This window comes from Podarcis bocagei, assembly GCF_964188305.1.
Source record: "Podarcis bocagei genome assembly, chromosome: 16".
In the NCBI taxonomy this organism is placed as follows: Eukaryota; Metazoa; Chordata; class Lepidosauria; order Squamata; family Lacertidae; genus Podarcis; species Podarcis bocagei.
Genome location: NC_138142.1, coordinates 32,304,417 through 32,323,201, shown reverse-complemented (window position 1 = coordinate 32,323,201; position 18,785 = coordinate 32,304,417). Strand labels below are relative to the sequence as shown.

Genomic DNA, 18,785 nt, shown 5'->3' with positions numbered 1-18,785 from the left:
CATCATTATCATCATCATTATCATCATCATTATTATTTTTGTACGCCACCCATCTGGCTGAGTTTCCCCAGCTACTCTGGGCAGCTTACAGCACATAAAAAATTGTAAAACGTTAGACATTAAAGATTTCCCGATACAGGGCTGCCTTCAGATGTTTCCTAAAAGTTGTGTAGTTAGTTGTTTATTTCCTTGACATCTGGTGGGAGGGCGTTCCACAGGGCAGGTGCCACTACCGAGAAGGCCCTCTACCTGGTTCCTTGTAACATCACTTCTTGCAGTGAGGGAACCGCCAGAAGGCCCTCAGAGCTGGACCTCAGTGTCCGGGCTGAATGATATGAGTGGAGATGCTCCTTCAGGTATACTGGGCCAAGGCCGTTTAGGGGCTTTAAAGGTTGGCACCAACACTTTGAATTGCGCTTGGAAACGTACTGGGAGCCTATGTCTCCAAACAATGACTAAACCTTACTCCTCAGTAATGACATGGTCTGGTCCTAGCGTAACTCCTCCTACCTACCTACCTGTGATCACTGTGATCGGGTGTCCTATATATAATTATAAAATTTAGTACTCAGCTAAGATATACTCACAAATAGCGGTAAACCATTTGCCTATCTTTTGAATCAACATTCATGTTTATTAAAGCATCTACTTTATCAAACTTTCTTTACCGGAATGCAAACAAAATATCTTACAGATCTCAGGAAGTTATGAATCATCACAGCATCTTATAAGCATTATTTGCAAAAAAACCCTACAATTAAGAGTACAGATAATCAAATATTTGCAAAGTTCAAGCAAACTGTGCTGTATTATTCAATAACTAATGAACCATATAATCGTTAAACTGCTAGCCTTCTTGAACAACTTCTTCCTTGCTTTCTTGTTGGTGAACTTATCATTTTGTCAAAAGACATTTGCCTAGCATGTTTTCTGCTGGGAGCTTAAGGTGGCTAGGCTGCTCTTGCCCTGTGGTAGGTGATCCTTTGCCAATAACCCATAATCTGTGGGATGGATCCTGTTCTGTGATCAGAGCCCACCCATCCTACAGCATCTGGTCACATCCCTGTCCCAGCCCACCTCACACTGACCAACCACATGCCTCAGTGGGAAAGTCACAGACAGAAACTGTGGGCAACAGCACACTCCCTATTTGTGGCAGGTATACAGATGCACACTGCCTCTGATAACTGAGCACCAATCACAATGGCTTCTTTGTCTGCATAAGATAACTGCTTCCAGCCTGGTGGAGTCCCTGGGGCCCTTCTGCGACTGCTGTTTGCATCAGGCACAGCTGTTGCCACTAGGAGTATCACTCCTGAAATGGAGGGAATCTGGATGAGGATGGCAGTGGCGCAAAGCCCTTCATCCCCAATCCAGATGTGTTATTTACTTTTTGAAGAGCACCCATGCAATTATACTAACAGCACAACCCTGCCTGGTTTGGTCACACCTCCCTCCCTTCCCACTTCTCACCTTATGCAAGTGTTCAAGCGCCAAAATGATCTCCCCACTGTAAAACCGCACCTCGTCTTCGGAGAAGTGGTCCCGTTGGTACAAGTGGGTGAACAGCTCCCCACCACTCACGTAGTCTAGAAGGCAAGAGGGATGCAAAAAGGTTAATTAATTCCCAGGGTCCAACCTGAAAACAATCCCCCAGCCCCCCACCTTCAAAATATTATGCCCTCCTCCTGATTCATGGCTTTCAACAGATTCTCAAAGGGGTTCATGTCCAAAAATGGTTAGGAATTCCTGTTCAAGAGGACTTAGGACCAGGATACTTCAAGGACAGCCTTTTTCCAAATGAAACTGCAGTGTTATTTATTTATTCCTCATAGGCCTTTCTAGGGGTCTCTACATCATCTGAAATGAGGTATGTTATGATCAGCCTTTGGAACTCACTTGCCAGGGAGATATCTCTCTCACGCACATCCTCTTTGTTATCTTTTTTTTGTAGCCTTCATTTTAAATTCACTCAGGCTTTGGGGGGTGTTCAGTTTCTGGACTAAAGACTTTCCCTGACTTTTTTTTCAAAGTTCTCCCATTGCCATCTCCTTCTGTTTTAACGTATTCATTATTACTGATGTTATTTTGTCTTTATGAATAAAGAGCTCCCTCCCCCCGAAATTGTTATGATTGTTGTCTTTTAAACAAATTGTCAAATTCATTAGAGAGGTTGTATACGAAAAGTGATATACAGATGCTTAAAACAAATACCGGTATTTATTCCCCCCCCCACACCTTTCAGAGACCATGTTTATTTTAATTTTACTTCCCCACCCTCCAACCTCTAGTCCTTCTGTGTTTTATGCTAATTGTTATTATTTCATTGCTGGGATTTTAATTGTATTCTTATTTGGGGTTTGTTTTGTTCCTATTGCTATGCTTAATTTTTATGAGTCCCAGTTTAGGAGAAAAGAGGGATATAAATACATTAAATCAGTGGTTCCCAGTTGGTGGTCCGTGGACCCCAAGGGGTCCACACAACCCACCCAAGGGGTCCATGGCACCATTCACATAACAAAAACTACCATAGAGATATCAACATTTTCAAAAGTAGGGCGTCCACAGCTTGGCTTTTGAAAAACAGTGGGTCTGCAGTACTTAGCTAATTGGGAACCACCGCATTTAGCAGTAGAAGTAGTAGTAATAACAATAATAAGTATAAACCAGTTACAGATAGGTAGCCGTGTTGGTCTGCCATAGTCAAAATAAAGAAATTCCTTCCAGTAGCACCTTAAAGACCAACTAAGTTAGTTCTTGGTATGAGCTTTCGTGTGCATGCACACTTCTTCAGATACTTCTTCTATCTGAAGAAGTGTGCATGCACACGAAAGCTCATACCAAGAACTAACTTAGTTGGTCTTTAAGGTGCTACTGGAAGGAATTTTTTTATTTTAAGTATAAACCACTGTGTGGTCATTCCACCCCACTGAAAACCAGCATACAAAACCGCAAAATAAATACATAAGTAAAACCATAACAAATATTATTTGAAACAGAATCATTGCCTCCCCTCATCCCTCCTCCCAGTTCCATGTCCATCCGTCCCCCGGTTTGCACCCCCACGATGCTCATACCTAGGATAAGGTGAAGCTTGGAGTCTGTTTGGAAGGCGTAGTGGAGCGTCACAAGGAAGGGCGACTGGCGCACATGTTCCAGAACCATCCGCTCGGTGCGCGTGTGCTCTGTTGTTTTGGCCTTGGTCACAATGGCCGCTTTGCGCAGCACCTTCATAGCATACAGCTTGCCGGCATCGTGACCGCTGAGCTTGCGAACCAGGAACACCTTTCCATAGGCTGGAGTTGAAATGGCAGGTGGGTTAGGATGGCCATCCTCAGAGTCCCCCTACTCAACCCCTACGCCTGCTATCTTGTGGGCATTAGGGGAAAGGCCTTTTAATCCAATCAGGCCTTTTAAAACACACACACACACACAGCCTTTGTTGTAATAGGCTGCAGTCTAAATCTCTGGTCTCTCCTGCTGGCTGGGGTGGGGTGCGAGATGGGGTGGAGGTCTTCCTCCACCCAGCCTGAAACAGTTCTATCAGCCTCCATCTGCTGCATGACACCAGTTTCACTCCTCAGGTGCAGATCGCACTAGGAGTAGCGTATAAAAACCCCTGATGGCATCGGGTCCCAATCCATTTATCTTGGAGGTCTGAGGTTCCCCACGCCTACCCAGTGGCTGCCTCTATTTCCCATATTCTTAGTTCCATTGCTTCTTTTAATTGCAGCGTGTGGAAAGCATTTGATTTGTGTCATTTGATGAATGTCTTTAAAGTATTTACACTGTGCCTTTTTGTCAAAAGTATTCAAGGCAGCTAACAAAAACAGCACAATATTAAATAAATAAATAAATAAATAAATAAATAAATAAATAAATAAAAATTATAATTATAATTATAAGACAGGAACATCAAATAAGGCAGGAGCAAAGCAGTGTCCTTAGAAGGCTTCAAACTTCTTTTTCCTCAAATGCCTGACAGAATTGAACTGTTTAAATTTGCCACTGAATGGAGAGAAAGCTGAGTACCAGAAGAACATATCTAGGGGGGCGGATTCCATAAGCCTGGGTGCCACCCCTGAGAAGGCCCTGTCTCCGATGATGGGGACACCCAGTGCAGACCCTTCATAAGAATGAAACAGCTCTGCCAGATCAGATCCAAGACCCCATCTACTCCTGCATCCTCTTTCCCATAGTGGCACATCAGATGCTCCAAAGAAGTCCAAACGCAAGCTGAAGCAACAAATAGCTTTTTTCTGTTGTTATGTTCCCAGCATCGGGTACTCAGAGGTAAAGTGCTCTTGAACATAAGGGCTCTGTTTAGGTATCATGATGAATAGCCATTGTTAGACCTCAGCAAGGAAGCAGGTCCATATGGCGAAAGCATGCTTAACTCAATGATATTGCTTTAGAAAAGGGGTGGGGAATTCTCAGGCTCAGAGGTTGAGTATGGCCTTCCAGAACTACCCCCCAGGTCACACCCCTCACTGACCTCCCCCCAATTACCCCCAGGGGTTTTTGCATGGCTGGAATGTGTTCTTGAACCCCAAAATGCCTTCTGCTAGTCAGGATGAAGGGTAGCCTAATGTACAAACATAATATTTACATCTGTTGACCCACCCACCTCACATATGGCCCTCAGAAGGTTGCCCAGAAAGGAATATGGCCCTTGAGTTAAAAAAGGTTCCCTGTCCCTGCCTTGAAGAATATCAGCAAGTAACTCCAAAGAATTTCATTTTTCCACCTTCAGTTTCTGACCACTTTAGAAAACTGAGCCTAAACATATGCCATCTTTCGTTTCAAGCTCTCTGTCAGTCATCAAAATATATTTTTGCAACACTGCTTTGTTTTCGACTTCTGCTTTACAACTTTGGTTTTCTTATTGATTGTTATGAATTTGTGTGCAGTATTACCTCTCCCCCAATAAAACAGATTCTATTATACAGCTGCTTTCGACTCACCTCCAGTGCCCAGGACCTTGAGTAGTTCAAAATTCTCCATGCCAACTTTCTCCTCATGGCCTGTCAAGTTTGCTGTTGAGGGAAAATTCAAAAACATACACTTTTCAGGTGGGAAGAACAAGGTAGAGCTGGGTGTGTGTGGAAGGAGAGGCTGAACATCAAGACCCCTTTCCTGACTTTCCAGCTTTCCATTAAAAATGAAAAGGATAAAGAGTAACAGTGCAAACCTAACCTTGTCTACTCAAAAGTAAGTCCTATTCAATTCAGTGGGGTGCACTCCCAGGTAAGTGGGGTTAGGATTGCAGCCTAAGACCCCAGTCCAACTAACACTGGTCACGATTTGACTCCCATTGAAACGAATGGAACAAGTTCATCGCCAACCTCCTTGCTTTCAGTGGGATCCACATCATAAACCTATACTGTACAGTACATGTCTACTCGAAGGAAAGCCCTGCTGAGTTCAATGGGACTTACTCCCAGTTAAGTGTAGAAAGATTGCAAGCTTAGGACTGGATCCAGTGTTGTGTTGGTCCTAATCAAAGACCCACTGAAATTAACTAATATGACTGAGGTCCATTCATTTCAATGGATGGACTTATGCGACACCACCCCTAGTCTTCACAAACTTCAGTTGGATTGGGGTCCACATAGTTTACTTAATGGAGACAGAAGGGCCAGGCATGGGGGTGGGTGGGCAGTGTGAGCCATAATCTTCTCAGTTACTCATAAAGAAGTTAAATTTTATTCTGCCTTCTGGCATTCTGGGGGCCTATTGCTATTACAAGTATTAATAATAAATATAATATTATTAGATACTATATCTTAACCGGCCTTCAGCACAAGGTCCCAGGGCAGGTTACAGCAATGTACCATTACAATACTGAAATAAGCTAAAACAGTTTACGTTCAGAAGATTTACAAAGTGTTACAAGAGACTGGTGCTTATTATTTTTTGAACAGTATTGAAGTGATTTAAGACGAATGAAATAACTTTTAAATTAAACATGCTGGCCCATTTTTTAATGAAGGTGGTCGCTATTTATTTAACAACTTTCTAGAAAAGAGAATTAGAAAAACTGACAGAAAGCATTTACACTGGGTATATATTATAGCATGTTGAAAAAATACCTTGGGCTGTATCCAACGTTAGTCCTGCTCGGAGCAGACACATTGAAATAAATAGACCCGGCTAACTTCAGCCTACTATTTTCAATAGGTCTACTCTTGAGTGGAATTTAGCTGGATACGGCCCTTCGGATCTTGCAAATGATGCGTTTTGCTACACCCGTTCCCCGAGGGTCTACACTTAGGCCCAACCACCAGGACCTACCACAAAATCTCTGGCTATGGGGCATGGGGGGCGGGCATTGTGCCAATGGTGCTGATGAGCCACTTCTGGCCCTCCTTCTCCTCATGGCACACTCCCTTTGCTCTCGCACGGCACCCGTCCCCACCCTCTTCCCTGGGGTTCTCGGGTGCAGAGGGGAGGAGGCCCCATTTCCGGCCTATGAGTCACAACTTGGCCAACTCTGAGGGGGGGGGGAAACGGGCCCGCACTTGCCCACAGGAACACCTAGCCCAAGAAGGCCTGCCACAAAAACACAGCCACTACGAAACACCCTCTGTGGGGCTGCCGCCCGGTGGCTTATAGCTTACAGTGTTTTCCAATTTATTGCTAATTGCACATTTATGGCCACATCTTCACTTTAAAACAGGATGCTGAGGGGAATAGTTCCCAGGAATATTTGGGGGGGAGCCATGACAGTTGCAGTGGAATCCTGGTGCTTTAAATACATGTGGCTGTGACCTATACATGGGTATCAATATTTTCTTAGTCTTATATGTCATGCTTTAAAAAGCTGTGTGTGTGTGTGTGTGCCTTTAATTGTTACCCTCCTCATTTTCATCCCCTCACAAATAGCTAGTTTTGTTTTATTTATTGGCTAAAAGCATTTCACTAAATAAGAGACCCAAGTCTCTTGAGTGCATTTAAAATACAGTTGTCTCCCCATAGGTCTCCTTAAGAACCTGCTTTTAATGCCAGTAGCCTCAGCTCTGTTACCCTGGTGGGAGGAAGGGTGGGCTATAAACTGAAATAACAACAACAACAGTAACATTCACTTTGAGCATGTGCAGAGTACATCAAGGAGTTTCTAGCAAATACAGTTTGCAAGCAGACAGGTCCCCTGTTTTCCTGTTATATAAAGCTCTCTCTCTCTCTCTCTCTCTCTCTCTCTCTCTCTCTCTCTTTTTACGAGAAAATATTCAGGGGAAGATCAGGTGCTATACAAATCGCCTTGCTGGATCAGACCAAAGTCCATCTAATCTGGCATTCTGTCTGCAAGAGAGGCTTCTGGGAAACTCAGCAGTAAGGCATGAAAATATACCGCCTTCCTCACAAGCAAGGCCTGCTCTCTGTTCTCAGCATCTAGTACTCAAAGGTATACTACCTCTCAACATGGAAGTTCCACATTTGAGTCAACACCTTTGCCCAAACCAGGTGCCCACCAAATATTTCGGACTACAGGTGTGTTAGCTGGGAATGATGGGAGTTGTAGTCCAAAGAGTCTGGAGAGCATCAAAGTGGCAAAAGCTGCTATAGACAACTCCACTTTAAAACCCACCTGGCTTGCCCTAAACTGGGGTGCATGGAGGAGGAGGGAGGGCAGCAGTTAACTATAGCTTACGCAGCCTGGTGCAGTTACCTGCATATGACTGAGATATTCAAGTGCATTTGAAGGAGAAACGAGAGGGGATGGAGTGCATTTCAGGTCATGCATAAGGAAGTGACATGGCCCGACAGACAGTGTGATTGAGCAACTCCTAACCTTCATCCAAATTAAGACATTTGTCCCAGCCTGGCATGCAAGGTACAGTTAGGATGCTGCTGCCAGACTCTCACATTCTGCTTCTCATATGCCAAAAGGATTGAGAAACATGTGCCTCTTGTGTGCGGTTTGTATAAATCAGGCGTGGGGAACCCTTGGCCCACCCAATGTCCATAGAATCATAGAATTGTACTACAACTCCCATCCGCTCTAGCAAGCATTGGGCCAGGAATGGTGGGAGTTGGAGTTCAGCCACATCTGGGGTAAACAGCCAAGGTTCCCCACAATTGATATAAATGGTTTTTGTCAGGGTCTCTGTCTCTCATCTGTACAGAAAAAAGGTTTTACACACAAACACACACAAATTACTCCAAGAGTGGTATCGGATACCATGTTTTATTTATGTCAAGGCTCAACCTTTCTTTTTTCTTTTTTTAATGGTGGGGGCTTTGCCCTGGGATTATGCAAATCAACAAACGACTGACTGAGGTGCTGGGGAACCTGTGTCCCGCCCCCAAGATGCTGTTGGACTGCAACTTCCATCATCCCTGACCACTGACCATGCTGGAGGGGGTTGATAGGAGTTGGGGCCCAACCACATCTGCGGGACTCATAGCTGTCCCACCCTTGCCTTAAGAGCAAAGACCTTTGCCTCATCATCACAGCACTCACCAACACAAAGTTGTATCTGGAAGTGAAAGGTCAAGATGTTTGGATCAGAAATATAAGCCTCCCTGCAAGTTTGCACCACAAAGCATGCAATCATTGGTACCAACTACCCTTTATTATTCGCTATTTCCCCACCCCTCTTTAAATGGAGGATGCACGGATGGCCAGATCGTTTGAAGAGCCCCTCTCTTGCAGCGAGCCGACTTTTTTTTCAGTGGGGGGAGGAGGAGAAGGAGCAGATCTCTTACTCCAGGCAGCCTTCGCCAGTACTGTACACTGTTCTCACAAACACACACACACACCACTTCCCACCACCCACCTGCCAACCGCCTCCAGCCGCCCCTACGGCTCCCTCCCCTTGCCCCCACCTGCCAATCCAGGCGGGGGCGGGCTGGTGATTCAGCAACACCCACCCCCACTCCAGCTGGGTCGGGAGGCGGGGCGTGCATAAATTAGGGGCGGAGCTCCGCCACTTTGAAAGATAACACTCTCCCAGGCCCTCGGGTGGGATAGGAAAGGGTTCTCTTTCTCTTCCTCGACTCCCGACGTCTCTCCGCAACCCCAGGCGGGTCTAAGCGTTGCCCAATCGCGCCCTCTGTCTCTCGGCAAAGGTCTCCGGGCACAGCCGAGCCGGGATATCTGCTCTCTTTGCAAAGCTGGCTGTTTTAGCAAGGGCAGAAAGCAACTGGTGTCTCTCCTCCTCCTCCTCCTGCGCCCAGGTCACGTTTATCCGCCCTCCCCGAAATCCTGTGCATCACCGCCAAGATGACTCTCGCTCTCCTCCCTTCCACCGACCCAGTTTATGCACCGAGATCTGCAGTCACCCCCGATCTCCATAAGCTCCTTTATCACGGACGAGAAGCGGGACCTGCGTGCCGTTGTCCCCACGGCGGACAAAACCCCTATTCCAGTTTACGCGCTCCAATTTGATCTCACTCCAAATATTAACGCCGCGCACTCCCGATCGTGTTTACACACCGCGATCGGCGCCCATAAGAAGCCGTGCAACCAGCCGACACCCCCCACCTCCTTGTCTCTCAACGTGCGCCTTCCTCGGATCAGGTCGATACGCCCCCCAATGCGTTCCCTGCGCTCCAGCAGCGCCCTCTCCTCCTCCTCCTCCACGCGCCTCCAACCGGGTCCTGAGCCGAAACCCAAGGTCCCACCCCGCCGCCGCCACTACGGTGCGCCCTGCTGGGGGTCATCTTGTCATTCCCGGAGGAGGAGACGCCGCCTGGAGGGTCGGGCGTCCTCCTGACCCCCTTCCGCAGATTTTCGTCTGCGGGACCCTCAACGAGCCAACCCCAGCCCCTACCCCGCGCGCCCCGCCGGAGATCCCATCCCGGGGCGCCCGGGCCAGTGGCTCCACGTCTCCAAGGACCGCCCGCGCGCGCGCCAAGGGGGACCCACCCAGCTGCCCCCTCCCTCCACACACACATGCCCGGCTCTCCTCCCCCTCGATCGCCTGGTTACCGTCAGTGAGAGGCAGCTCCACCATCTCCTCCTCGGCTCCGCCGTCCCCCATGGCCAGGCCGGCTTCTCCTTGCTCCCTTCCTTGCCCTCCTCTCGCGCTCTTCTCCTCCTCCTTCCTCCGCTTTGGTTACATGGTGCGGGCCCTGCGCTTCCTGGTGCAGCAAGCAGCCCGCCGCCGCCGCCGCCGCTGCCTCCGCCGCCTCCAGGCCTGACTCAAGCGGCAGGAATGTGACAGCAAGCAAGAGGAGGAGGAAAAAGCCCAGGGAAATAAGGGGACCCGCCCCAGGGAGGGACAGGGGACCCCCTTCCTGCTTAACGCGCCCCCTGTCCGAAGTTCCGTGTTACCCCCGTGCCTGGATTCCCACCACACACGCACACACGCTCGGACTTCCTGCGGGGCCCGTCTCGGCCAATCCCAGGGACACGCTGCTTCTTGGGGAGGCGCGCGGTGTTTTTTCTCGCTGTCCAGCGCCTTGCACCCCAGCAGGAGCGCGATTGTTCCCGGGGATCTTCGCCACCTAAGTTTTACTCTGAGTAGACCCATTGGAATGAATGGATCCAAATTAGGGGCTGTACCTGCAGCCAATGCTCGTCCTACAGACCCATTAGAATGATTGTACAGGACTGACTTAGGACCCTTCATTTCAGTGGGTCTACTCGGAGAAAAACTTAGATGTAATATTTAGGCATGTCCATTTGTTTCAATGGGTCACAGGACTCCTCCAGATAGAGATAGATGATAGATAGATAGATAGATAGATAGATAGATAGATAGATAGATAGAACATTGTGCAAGTGAATTATTGATGTGGTGTAGAGGTTAGAGTGGAGGACTAGGACCTGGGAGACCAGGGTTTAAATCCCTGCTCAGGTATGAAGCTCGCTGGATGATCCTGGTGGCCAGACACTGCCTCTCAGCCTAACCTTCCTCACAGGGCTGCTGTGAGGATGAAATGGGGAGGGAAAGAACCATGTTGGAGGAACGGTAGAATAAAAATGTGATAGTTAAATAAATAAATGGGGAGGTTATACATGGCACATGGAAATGATGGTATGGCGTCTCTGCGCAGGACCCAGAATATGGGAAGCACAATAATAAGCCATCCTGCTACATGGAGACTGGCATAACTCTATTTATATATTATTTTGGAATTTATATAATTCTTTATTTATTAAACGTGCATACCGTCCTTCATCCGAAGATCACAGGGAAGTTCACAGCATAAAAGTGGAAACACAAAATACATAATAAAACAAACAAATCAATAAATCCCTCCCAGATTCTGCTGTGGATTCTGCTAAGTGGACTCTGCCAGTTTCCCAAGGTCTCCCATGTAGATTGTTGGGATGGGAGATGGGGATCAGCCTGGGCAGGTCAGCTTGCTCACAAAAACCTTTTTTTTGGTCACAATTGAGTAGAATGTTTTTGCTCCATCTTTGATTTTTTGTTTGTTTATTGCACTTATATTCCATCTCTTACTCCAAGAAGCTTAATGTGGCACACACGGTTCTCCCCCCCCCCCATGTAAGTAAAACCTCTAAGTGGCTTACAAAAAACAATAAAATATACAATAAAATTTACAAACAATACGTTAAAAAAATATCAAAATGCAATTAAAGCCAGCAGTTAAGCTAAAATGACAGGTTAAAACCCATGCCAGTTTTTGTCTGAGTGCAGGCTTGTCTAGACAAAAAAGATTTTAGCAGGCTCGGAAAACATTTTGTACAGTGAAAGCCAAGATGATCTATATAGCCCAAATGTCAAGTGGCGGCGAGGTCCTTACAAGTGTAAAACAAATAGTACATGGCCCTTTTAATAGTGCCAGTTCTGCAAAATCAAAGTGGTCAATGAGCCATATCTGGTGTTGCCTGGTGCAAGGTGCACAGAGCATTGGCTGGAATGGACAGAGAGGGATGGTGGAACAATAGTTAGGCTAGCTTGATTGTGTCAGCCGTAGCATTTTGAAACAGGAAGGAAGGGATTGTGCAAGGGAAGAGAAAAATTGGCAACTAGGCCATGAAATAGCCTGTCTTTGGCCTCTGCTGGTAGGAAATCAAAACCATGCTGGGGGGGGGGGGGAGAGCTAGTGGAGTGTAGGAACTTAAAGCAGACGTTGCAGAAGTGGCTAGTGTACGTGTGCTTTGGAAGTGCTGCACACTCAGTTTGCATCCTCACTGGGAACCAGATTTATTTGAAGCTCGCACCTCTCCCAGTTATGCTGAATTAACACTCAGTTGGGAGCCGCCTAGAGTAGCTGGGAAAACTCAGCCAGATGGGTAGGGTATTAATAAATAATAATGATAATAATAATGATAATAATGATAATAATGATAATAATGATGATGATGATGATAATAATAATAATAATAATAATAATATTTTGCCTGTGATAGCGGTGGCTGCAGCTTTTTGGGTCTGGTGGGGCCCAAAGGCAGAGGAGCCCAACAGTAGGTGGTGCCAGAGCCAGTTACAGGCAGAGACAGAACCATGGGATTTGTAGAATTGGAAGGGTCCACAAGGGTCAATGTGGGGCTCAAAGCTGTGACCCTGAAATTAAGAGTCTCCTCATGCTCTACCAACTGAGCTATAGATGGCTCAGTGTCTAGTTTTGCCGCCAAGCTCCCCACTCCCTGCTCAGTTTTACAAGGGACAACACAGAGGTCTAGGGAGAGAAGACAAGAGCCTGTGCCACCCCACCCCACCCCACCTCGGACTAGATGTAAGAAGAAAGGGAAGGTGGGGGCTAAGTAAGGGCAGCTCAGGTTGGCGGGGTGCAAGCTTAAAACTGTGTACCTAGGTAGATAGATCAGGATCTACTGCAGTGGAGATGAGGGCATATGGGGCACTGCCCCACCAACATTGTCTGCCCTTAGCTAGCCCCCGCCTGCCTTCTTTCTTGCAGTCAATCCAGCAGGTGGTCCTGCCTGGCAGCTTCCTCCTCTGTAGTCTCAGTATTGCCCCATGTAGAACTCACCGGAGAGGGGGAGGAGGATGGGGGCAAAACTAGGATTATTTGGCTCTGCCTATCATTGGCTTTAGCGGACGCGGGTGGCACTGTGGGTTAAACCACAGAGCCTAGGACTTGCTGATCAGAAGGTCGGCGGTTTGAATCCCACGACAGGGTGAGCCCCCGTTGCTCGGTCCCTGCTCCTGCCAACCTAGCAGTTCGAAAGCACGTCAAAGTACAAGTAGATAAATAGGTACCACTCCAGTGGGAAGGTAAACGACGTTTCCATGCGCTGCTCTGGTTCACCAGAAGCGACTTAGTCATGCTGGCCACATGACCCGGAAGCTGTACGCCGGCTCCCTCGGCCTATAGAGCGAGATGAGCACCAGAGTCAGCCACGACTGGACCTAATGGTCAGGGGTCCCTTTACCTTTTTATCATTGGCTCTGGTGCCCCCTGCTGTTGGCGTTGCCTTCCACACCACCAGACTCGATGAGCACCAGCCCAGACTGATCTCTGGGTTATGTGCCACAGGTCAGGCAGGGTTTCCAACTCTCAGTTGTTTTAAAAGCACATTTTACCTTTATACAGCAGGCTAGTTTCTATACATACTCTCTCTCACACACCATTTCTATCCTCTCCATGCAAGAAAGCAAGAAGCATTAGCAGAGTTCAAGGACACATTCCTGCCAAGCTGATTTGCAGCAGCCATCCAGGATTTTCAACTGGATTCCCCCCCCCCCCTGAAAATGCCAGGGACTGAGACTGGGACCTTCTGCATGCAAAACAGATGCTCTGCCACTGAGCTACGGGCATTCCCTGAAGACATGGGAACATAGGAACAGCTCTTCCCTGTCAAAGTGATATAATGCTACTTTAAATGTGAAACGTAGAAGGGACATCAGCCAAGGTGTTATGTTACCAAAGGCAAAATAAGTTGGCATCTTTGTGAGCTCCTCTCCCATTCCCTGGCAGTAAAAATGCACTACTAATAATAAATAACAGTTTGCTGCTCTTTTGTGGCACGCTAAACCAGCCTCCTCACTCTCCCAAATGCTTGGGCCGGCCCTGCTTCTTTTGTGGGAAAATGATCTCACGCACCTCCTGCAACATCATGGTGCTAAACCAATGCGGCGTTTTGTGCTGTTCACATTCCACTCCCAGAAAGACTGGATTGATAAATAACCATAAACTTTATTTTTAAATACATTACTTAACTGCAACAATTCGGGCCCTTCACCCTTCATACATATTATGGTTGCAGATGCTCAGACTCAGCCCCTCCCCACACCTGCTGTTCAAACTGGGTCACCTTCTTTAGAGGGTATTACATCACATGCTTCAAAATGCAGCGATCCAGTAGCCCTGCTGCAGTTGAGGGAGAGTGCTCCTGATCATCTGGCTGAGTGGGGACCTGGATGTCTGCCCCAAATTCCTGTCCTGACAGCCCCACTGCCCATAGGAATCTGTGAACCCACCCAAATGACACCCTGTGCTTTGCATTCATTTAATGCCTCCCCATCGTTCCAATAGGATGTTCACATCAGTTCAGTTTGGAGAATCTGAGAGGGTGAGCCCTCTTCGTCCACAACATCACGATGGACGCTCAGGGGTTTGTTCCTTCTCACCCAGTGGTGGTCCTGAGAAAACCAAAACAAAAAAACACACAATGAATTGCAGAAGCTTTGTGGGGCAATGGGTGAGTCCATCTGGCTGTTAACCAGAAGGCTGAGCCCACACAGGGATGGCTGTGAGCAAGATTCCCTTCCAACTCCACAGTTCTAGGATTCCGTGAAAATATTTATTACAGCCTCGTATCCTTTTTTATTTTCTTGCTTTGATCTCTTCTTTTTCTCCTTTATTGTTGTTATTATTATTGCTTTATGTGTATTAGAAAATCTATCTATCTTCTTATAATTTTGATCCCCACCCCCTGCTCTAGGGTGCAGGGGCCTAAATTTGGTAAACAAATAAGGATTTATTTGTTATGAGCATCTCCTAACACATTCAGAAAACAGCAGTTGCAAAGGAACCACAAATTTCTTGCCAGAGGACCTGCTTTTCATGCTGGAGGTCCTAGGTTCCACCACCAGCACCTCCACTTAAAAGGATCCGGGCCTTTCCAGATTGTCACTATTCCCAAGTGAGAGATTCCATCACCTAACAGCGAATTCAGGTTACGCAACCAAAGCTGATTTGGAGGTCCTGAGCAAAAATAAGGCCCACTTTCCCAAAATGCAGACCTACCCATCCCTTTGCATAGGCTCTCCCATGGGCATAGCCAAGATTTTTTTTGGGGGGGCAAGGTTTTGTATTGATTTAGGGGGCAGGTGCCCCTTCCCCCCCCGGCTATGCCCACGGGCTCTCCCCACCCCACCCCATCTCTCTCATCTCACCTCTCTCCTTGTCGCTCTTGGAAGTCTGGCTTGGAACTTCCCACTCTGCCGCCGCTTCTTCAACGGAACCCCCCAGCATTCCAAGACGGCGCTGGCGGAAGCGCTGGCGAGGGGTGTCCTGCTCTTCTCCTGGGCATTCCACCGCAGGCAGCCGTGAGCTCAGCCTATGGCGGCGGAAGGGCGTCTGTTGGCCATCCAAAACACTGAGGGTGCTGCTTGCTTTGCGGAGAGGGGCTGGTGAGCTGGGGGTGCTGGAAACTTTGAGGGCAGCGGGGTTAAGAGGAGAAAAGAGGCAAGTCAGGAGACAGCAGAGCTGGCAGGTTGTACCCCAAGAGAGAGAAGCCCCATACCTCTCTGCAAGGCTCCATAATTAATAACCATTTGATTACTCACCCACCCTTCACAAGAAATTGAAATACAACACTAAAAGGCTTTTCAAAAACAACATTAAACACTTTGCTCCACAAATAAATCCTGCATCAAGAAAATTCTGCAACCTTGTTTACATTATGCCAATCTGTATAATGTTTTGTTAATCTGCATCATTTATTCTGCATTTCATATGATTTATTTTAAATTTTGTTTAAATATTCATAAACTGCACTCCTATATAAAATTTCACAAGGTGGCATACGGACTAAAAACATATTATTACAATAAAAAAGGTCAAGAATTATTTATTTATTTAATTGTCGAAAAGAAGGAGCACCGAATATCTTAGCCTCCTGGGCTAGAAACTTGCACTGTCGGTTTAAAATAACTGAAAGCTACAATTTTTGGGAGGGTGAATTCTGATCACAACATAAAATTCCATGCTTGTGCGGTTATGATCCTGGAATAAAAGCATCTCTGTCTGTGGTCCTAATTCCTTTCTTCCATTTATTTTTTGCCCTTTGGTGTAATAACATCGCCAGGAGAGCTTACACAATTATAAAAAGGAAACAAAAATACCTTAAAACAGGCACAGGAAACCTGTGGGCCCTCCAGATATTGCTGGACTCCAGCTCCCAGCAGCCCCAGCCAACATGGCAGATGTCAGGGATGCTGGGAGTTGTAGTCCAACACCATTCTATAGCAGGAGGGGGGATCTTTTTCAGCCTGAAGGCTGTATTCCCTTCCAGCAACCTGCTTGGAGCGGCGGGGGTCATGCCAGTGGTGTTTGGGGCCAAAAGCAAAAGTGGGGAGAGCAACAGATGTCAATCTTCCTTTATAATACATTAGGCTGCTTTACACACACCCATTCACACACCCTTCTCTGTCCTCCAGCCAGGCAAGCAGTAGGCATTATCAGAGTTCAAGGATACATTCCAGCCAGGCAAAACCATTCAAGGAGCGTTGTGGCCTGGAGAGAGTTGTTGAGAGCCAGACAGAGAGGCCTGGAGGGCTGTGTTTGGTCCCTGGGACTGAGGTTCCCCCTCCCTGGTTCCAGAGAGCCACCACTTCTGCCCCCATGCCTTCCAATATACTAGTGAAAGCCAAGAGCGAAAACCTCTCCACTGCCCCTGCCACGACTTTCTCCTCCCTTCCTTCACCTGTCCCATCAGCCCCACGTCCATCCTGCCCTGTTAGGCTCTCACTGCTCCCGGCCCCCTCAGCCATGGGGCGCAGCTGCTCATGGGGGGCTTCCCGTCGGTGTTTCACCAGCTTCCGTATTTTCTCAGCAATCCAGTTACTCTTCCTGTGAGGTAAAAAGCGGATGAGATAAAAGAGTTGCAAGGAGGAAAGGAAAAGGGAAGCTAAAGGATGGGGTGTTCTGGACAGTTAACAGGAAGGACCTTCTACACTCAGTGCATCCCTGGACTATGGAACTGGCTCTCTCAAGAAGTGGTAAGTGACAGTCACTAGTTTGGATGACTTTAAAATACAGCTACATCTACTAGTCACGATGGCTATATTATCTCTGGCATAATCAGAAGCTGTATCAGCTCCACAAGATTATCCTTGGAATAAGAGAGAATAAAGAATGGCCCTTTTTTAATCTGGTATGTGTTGGGAGGGTGAAGAATTAGCCAATTGGAGCATGCTTGTCACAAGCTCTGCTAGTGATATAAGAAAACATTGGGGTTAGCTCTTACAGTCGAACTCCCCATCAAGGGACCCAGTATCATTGTAGGTCAGAGAAGAAAGAGTAGAGGCAAGAAACAATTGAAAAATGCAAGGCTGATCTTTGTTTTCTGTTGAAATAGAGTCCCCACCACCACCCTGCCTTGCAAGGAGGCGAGAATCCAGAACAAAGCTATGTGGCAACTTTTAAAGACGTTAGAAATTACCCAACCCTCAGCCTAAAACCACTCAAAAGCATCATATGAGTGTCATAGAAAGAGGCAGGTCTACAACAGAAATTTGAGTGTGTCACTTGTCTCCTGTCTGTCAAGACACCTGATAATGCTTGCTGATTGCTTTTTCCTAGCCAGCCCAGCCCATTCTTTTGAAATGGTAAATATCTCAGTTCTTGAATCCATTGCCACAGGCCTACCCATTCTAGTGATAAGTTTATCTATTTGAAGGATTTGTAGGATTTTTAAGTGAAAAGAACTATTGGGAAATGTTTTTCCAAGATACTTCCTTCTACTCCATAGAAAATATTTGGGTTCATTAAGAGTCAAGATGGCTTCAGGATTGCTCTATGAACTCAAATAAAGTATCTATTTCCCCCTGGAAATATTTCCTAATTTTTGAAGGGTGAAGGATTCATTTTCTGTGTGTGGGGTGGGTGGTGTCCACTATGTGTGCACCTTAAAAATTTGTGTAACACTAGGATTTAGAACAGAAGGTTGGGGAACCTGTCAATCCCTCCAGATTAGCTGTGCTGGAGGGGGCTGATGCATTAAGGGTTCTTATGAAGACCCCAGGGACTAGAAGTTGCCAAATTATTCTTGGACTTACTTGCCACGAGGAAGTGCTGGCTCCAGCACCCGGTACTGGTCCATGATCTTCTCCACCAGCTTCTGCTTCTCCCGACGCAGCTCGCCCAGTTTGTCTCTAAGGAAGAAACCGAGTGGGATTTAATGCCAAGGTCCTCCAGGCTGCAGAGCTTGCTGGAGGTGTTCAGGACAGCGCAGAAAACTTCAGAGGAGGCCCTTATGGAGTTCTTGTCTTGGATGTGCAGGCATCTCCTAGAGCCACACAGCTATCAGCTACCCGATGTCACACACTTGCATCTGGCACTCAATTTAATCAGCACTGAAGGCAACCCACACTTGCAAAGAAACAATCAGGAACGACTCTAAGGGCTGTTCTTTTGCAGCTACAGTTTTAAATGACAAACGTGGAGGAAAATGGTCTTGTGGGCTAAATCAGGACCCCTGGTGGGCCAAATCTGGCCATTGGCCTAGTGGTTTCCCATGCCTGCTTGGCAAATTGAATTTATTCATCAACTGATCAGCTACTATTCCTTTAATCAATAACTACCGTAGCTTTAGGTCTATTTCCACTTGTTTTAGTGGCATGCATTAATTCGGCCTGTGGGCAAGAGGTTCCCCACAGATTTCATTCATACATCAATCA

At 47.0% G+C, this 18,785-nt stretch overlaps 2 protein-coding genes across 6 annotated transcripts in view; both read right to left on the bottom strand.

Annotated features, from left to right (window-relative positions):
- RPS6KA4 (ribosomal protein S6 kinase A4) overlaps positions 1 to 10,341 on the bottom strand; it is a 45,940-nt gene extending 35,599 nt beyond the window's left edge. The window contains exons 1-4 of one of the 2 annotated variants that reach the window (XM_081173299.1): positions 9,935 to 10,341; positions 4,965 to 5,036; positions 3,078 to 3,296; positions 1,474 to 1,589 (exon numbers count right to left, since the gene is read on the bottom strand). In XM_081173299.1, coding sequence (XP_081029425.1) covers positions 1,474 to 1,589; positions 3,078 to 3,296; positions 4,965 to 5,036; positions 9,935 to 9,986 — 459 coding nt within the window. In that variant the 5' untranslated portion in view covers positions 9,987 to 10,341. Of the gene's footprint in view, positions 1 to 1,473; positions 1,590 to 3,077; positions 3,297 to 4,964; positions 5,037 to 9,487; positions 9,509 to 9,934 lie in introns of those variants that run through there. The other variant, XM_081173300.1, reaches the window with a different exon arrangement.
- Positions 10,342 to 14,056: 3,715 nt separating this feature from the next.
- The window catches only part of CCDC88B (coiled-coil domain containing 88B), a 36,083-nt gene continuing 31,354 nt past the window's right edge, over positions 14,057 to 18,785 (bottom strand). For all 4 annotated transcript variants that reach the window (XM_081173273.1, XM_081173274.1, XM_081173275.1 and 1 more), the window contains 4 exons: positions 18,165 to 18,260; positions 16,811 to 16,956; positions 15,279 to 15,536; positions 14,057 to 14,522 (listed from right to left, as the gene is read on the bottom strand). In XM_081173273.1, coding sequence (XP_081029399.1) covers positions 14,476 to 14,522; positions 15,279 to 15,536; positions 16,811 to 16,956; positions 18,165 to 18,260 — 547 coding nt within the window. In that variant the 3' untranslated portion in view covers positions 14,057 to 14,475. The remainder of the gene's footprint in view (positions 14,523 to 15,278; positions 15,537 to 16,810; positions 16,957 to 18,164; positions 18,261 to 18,785) is intronic.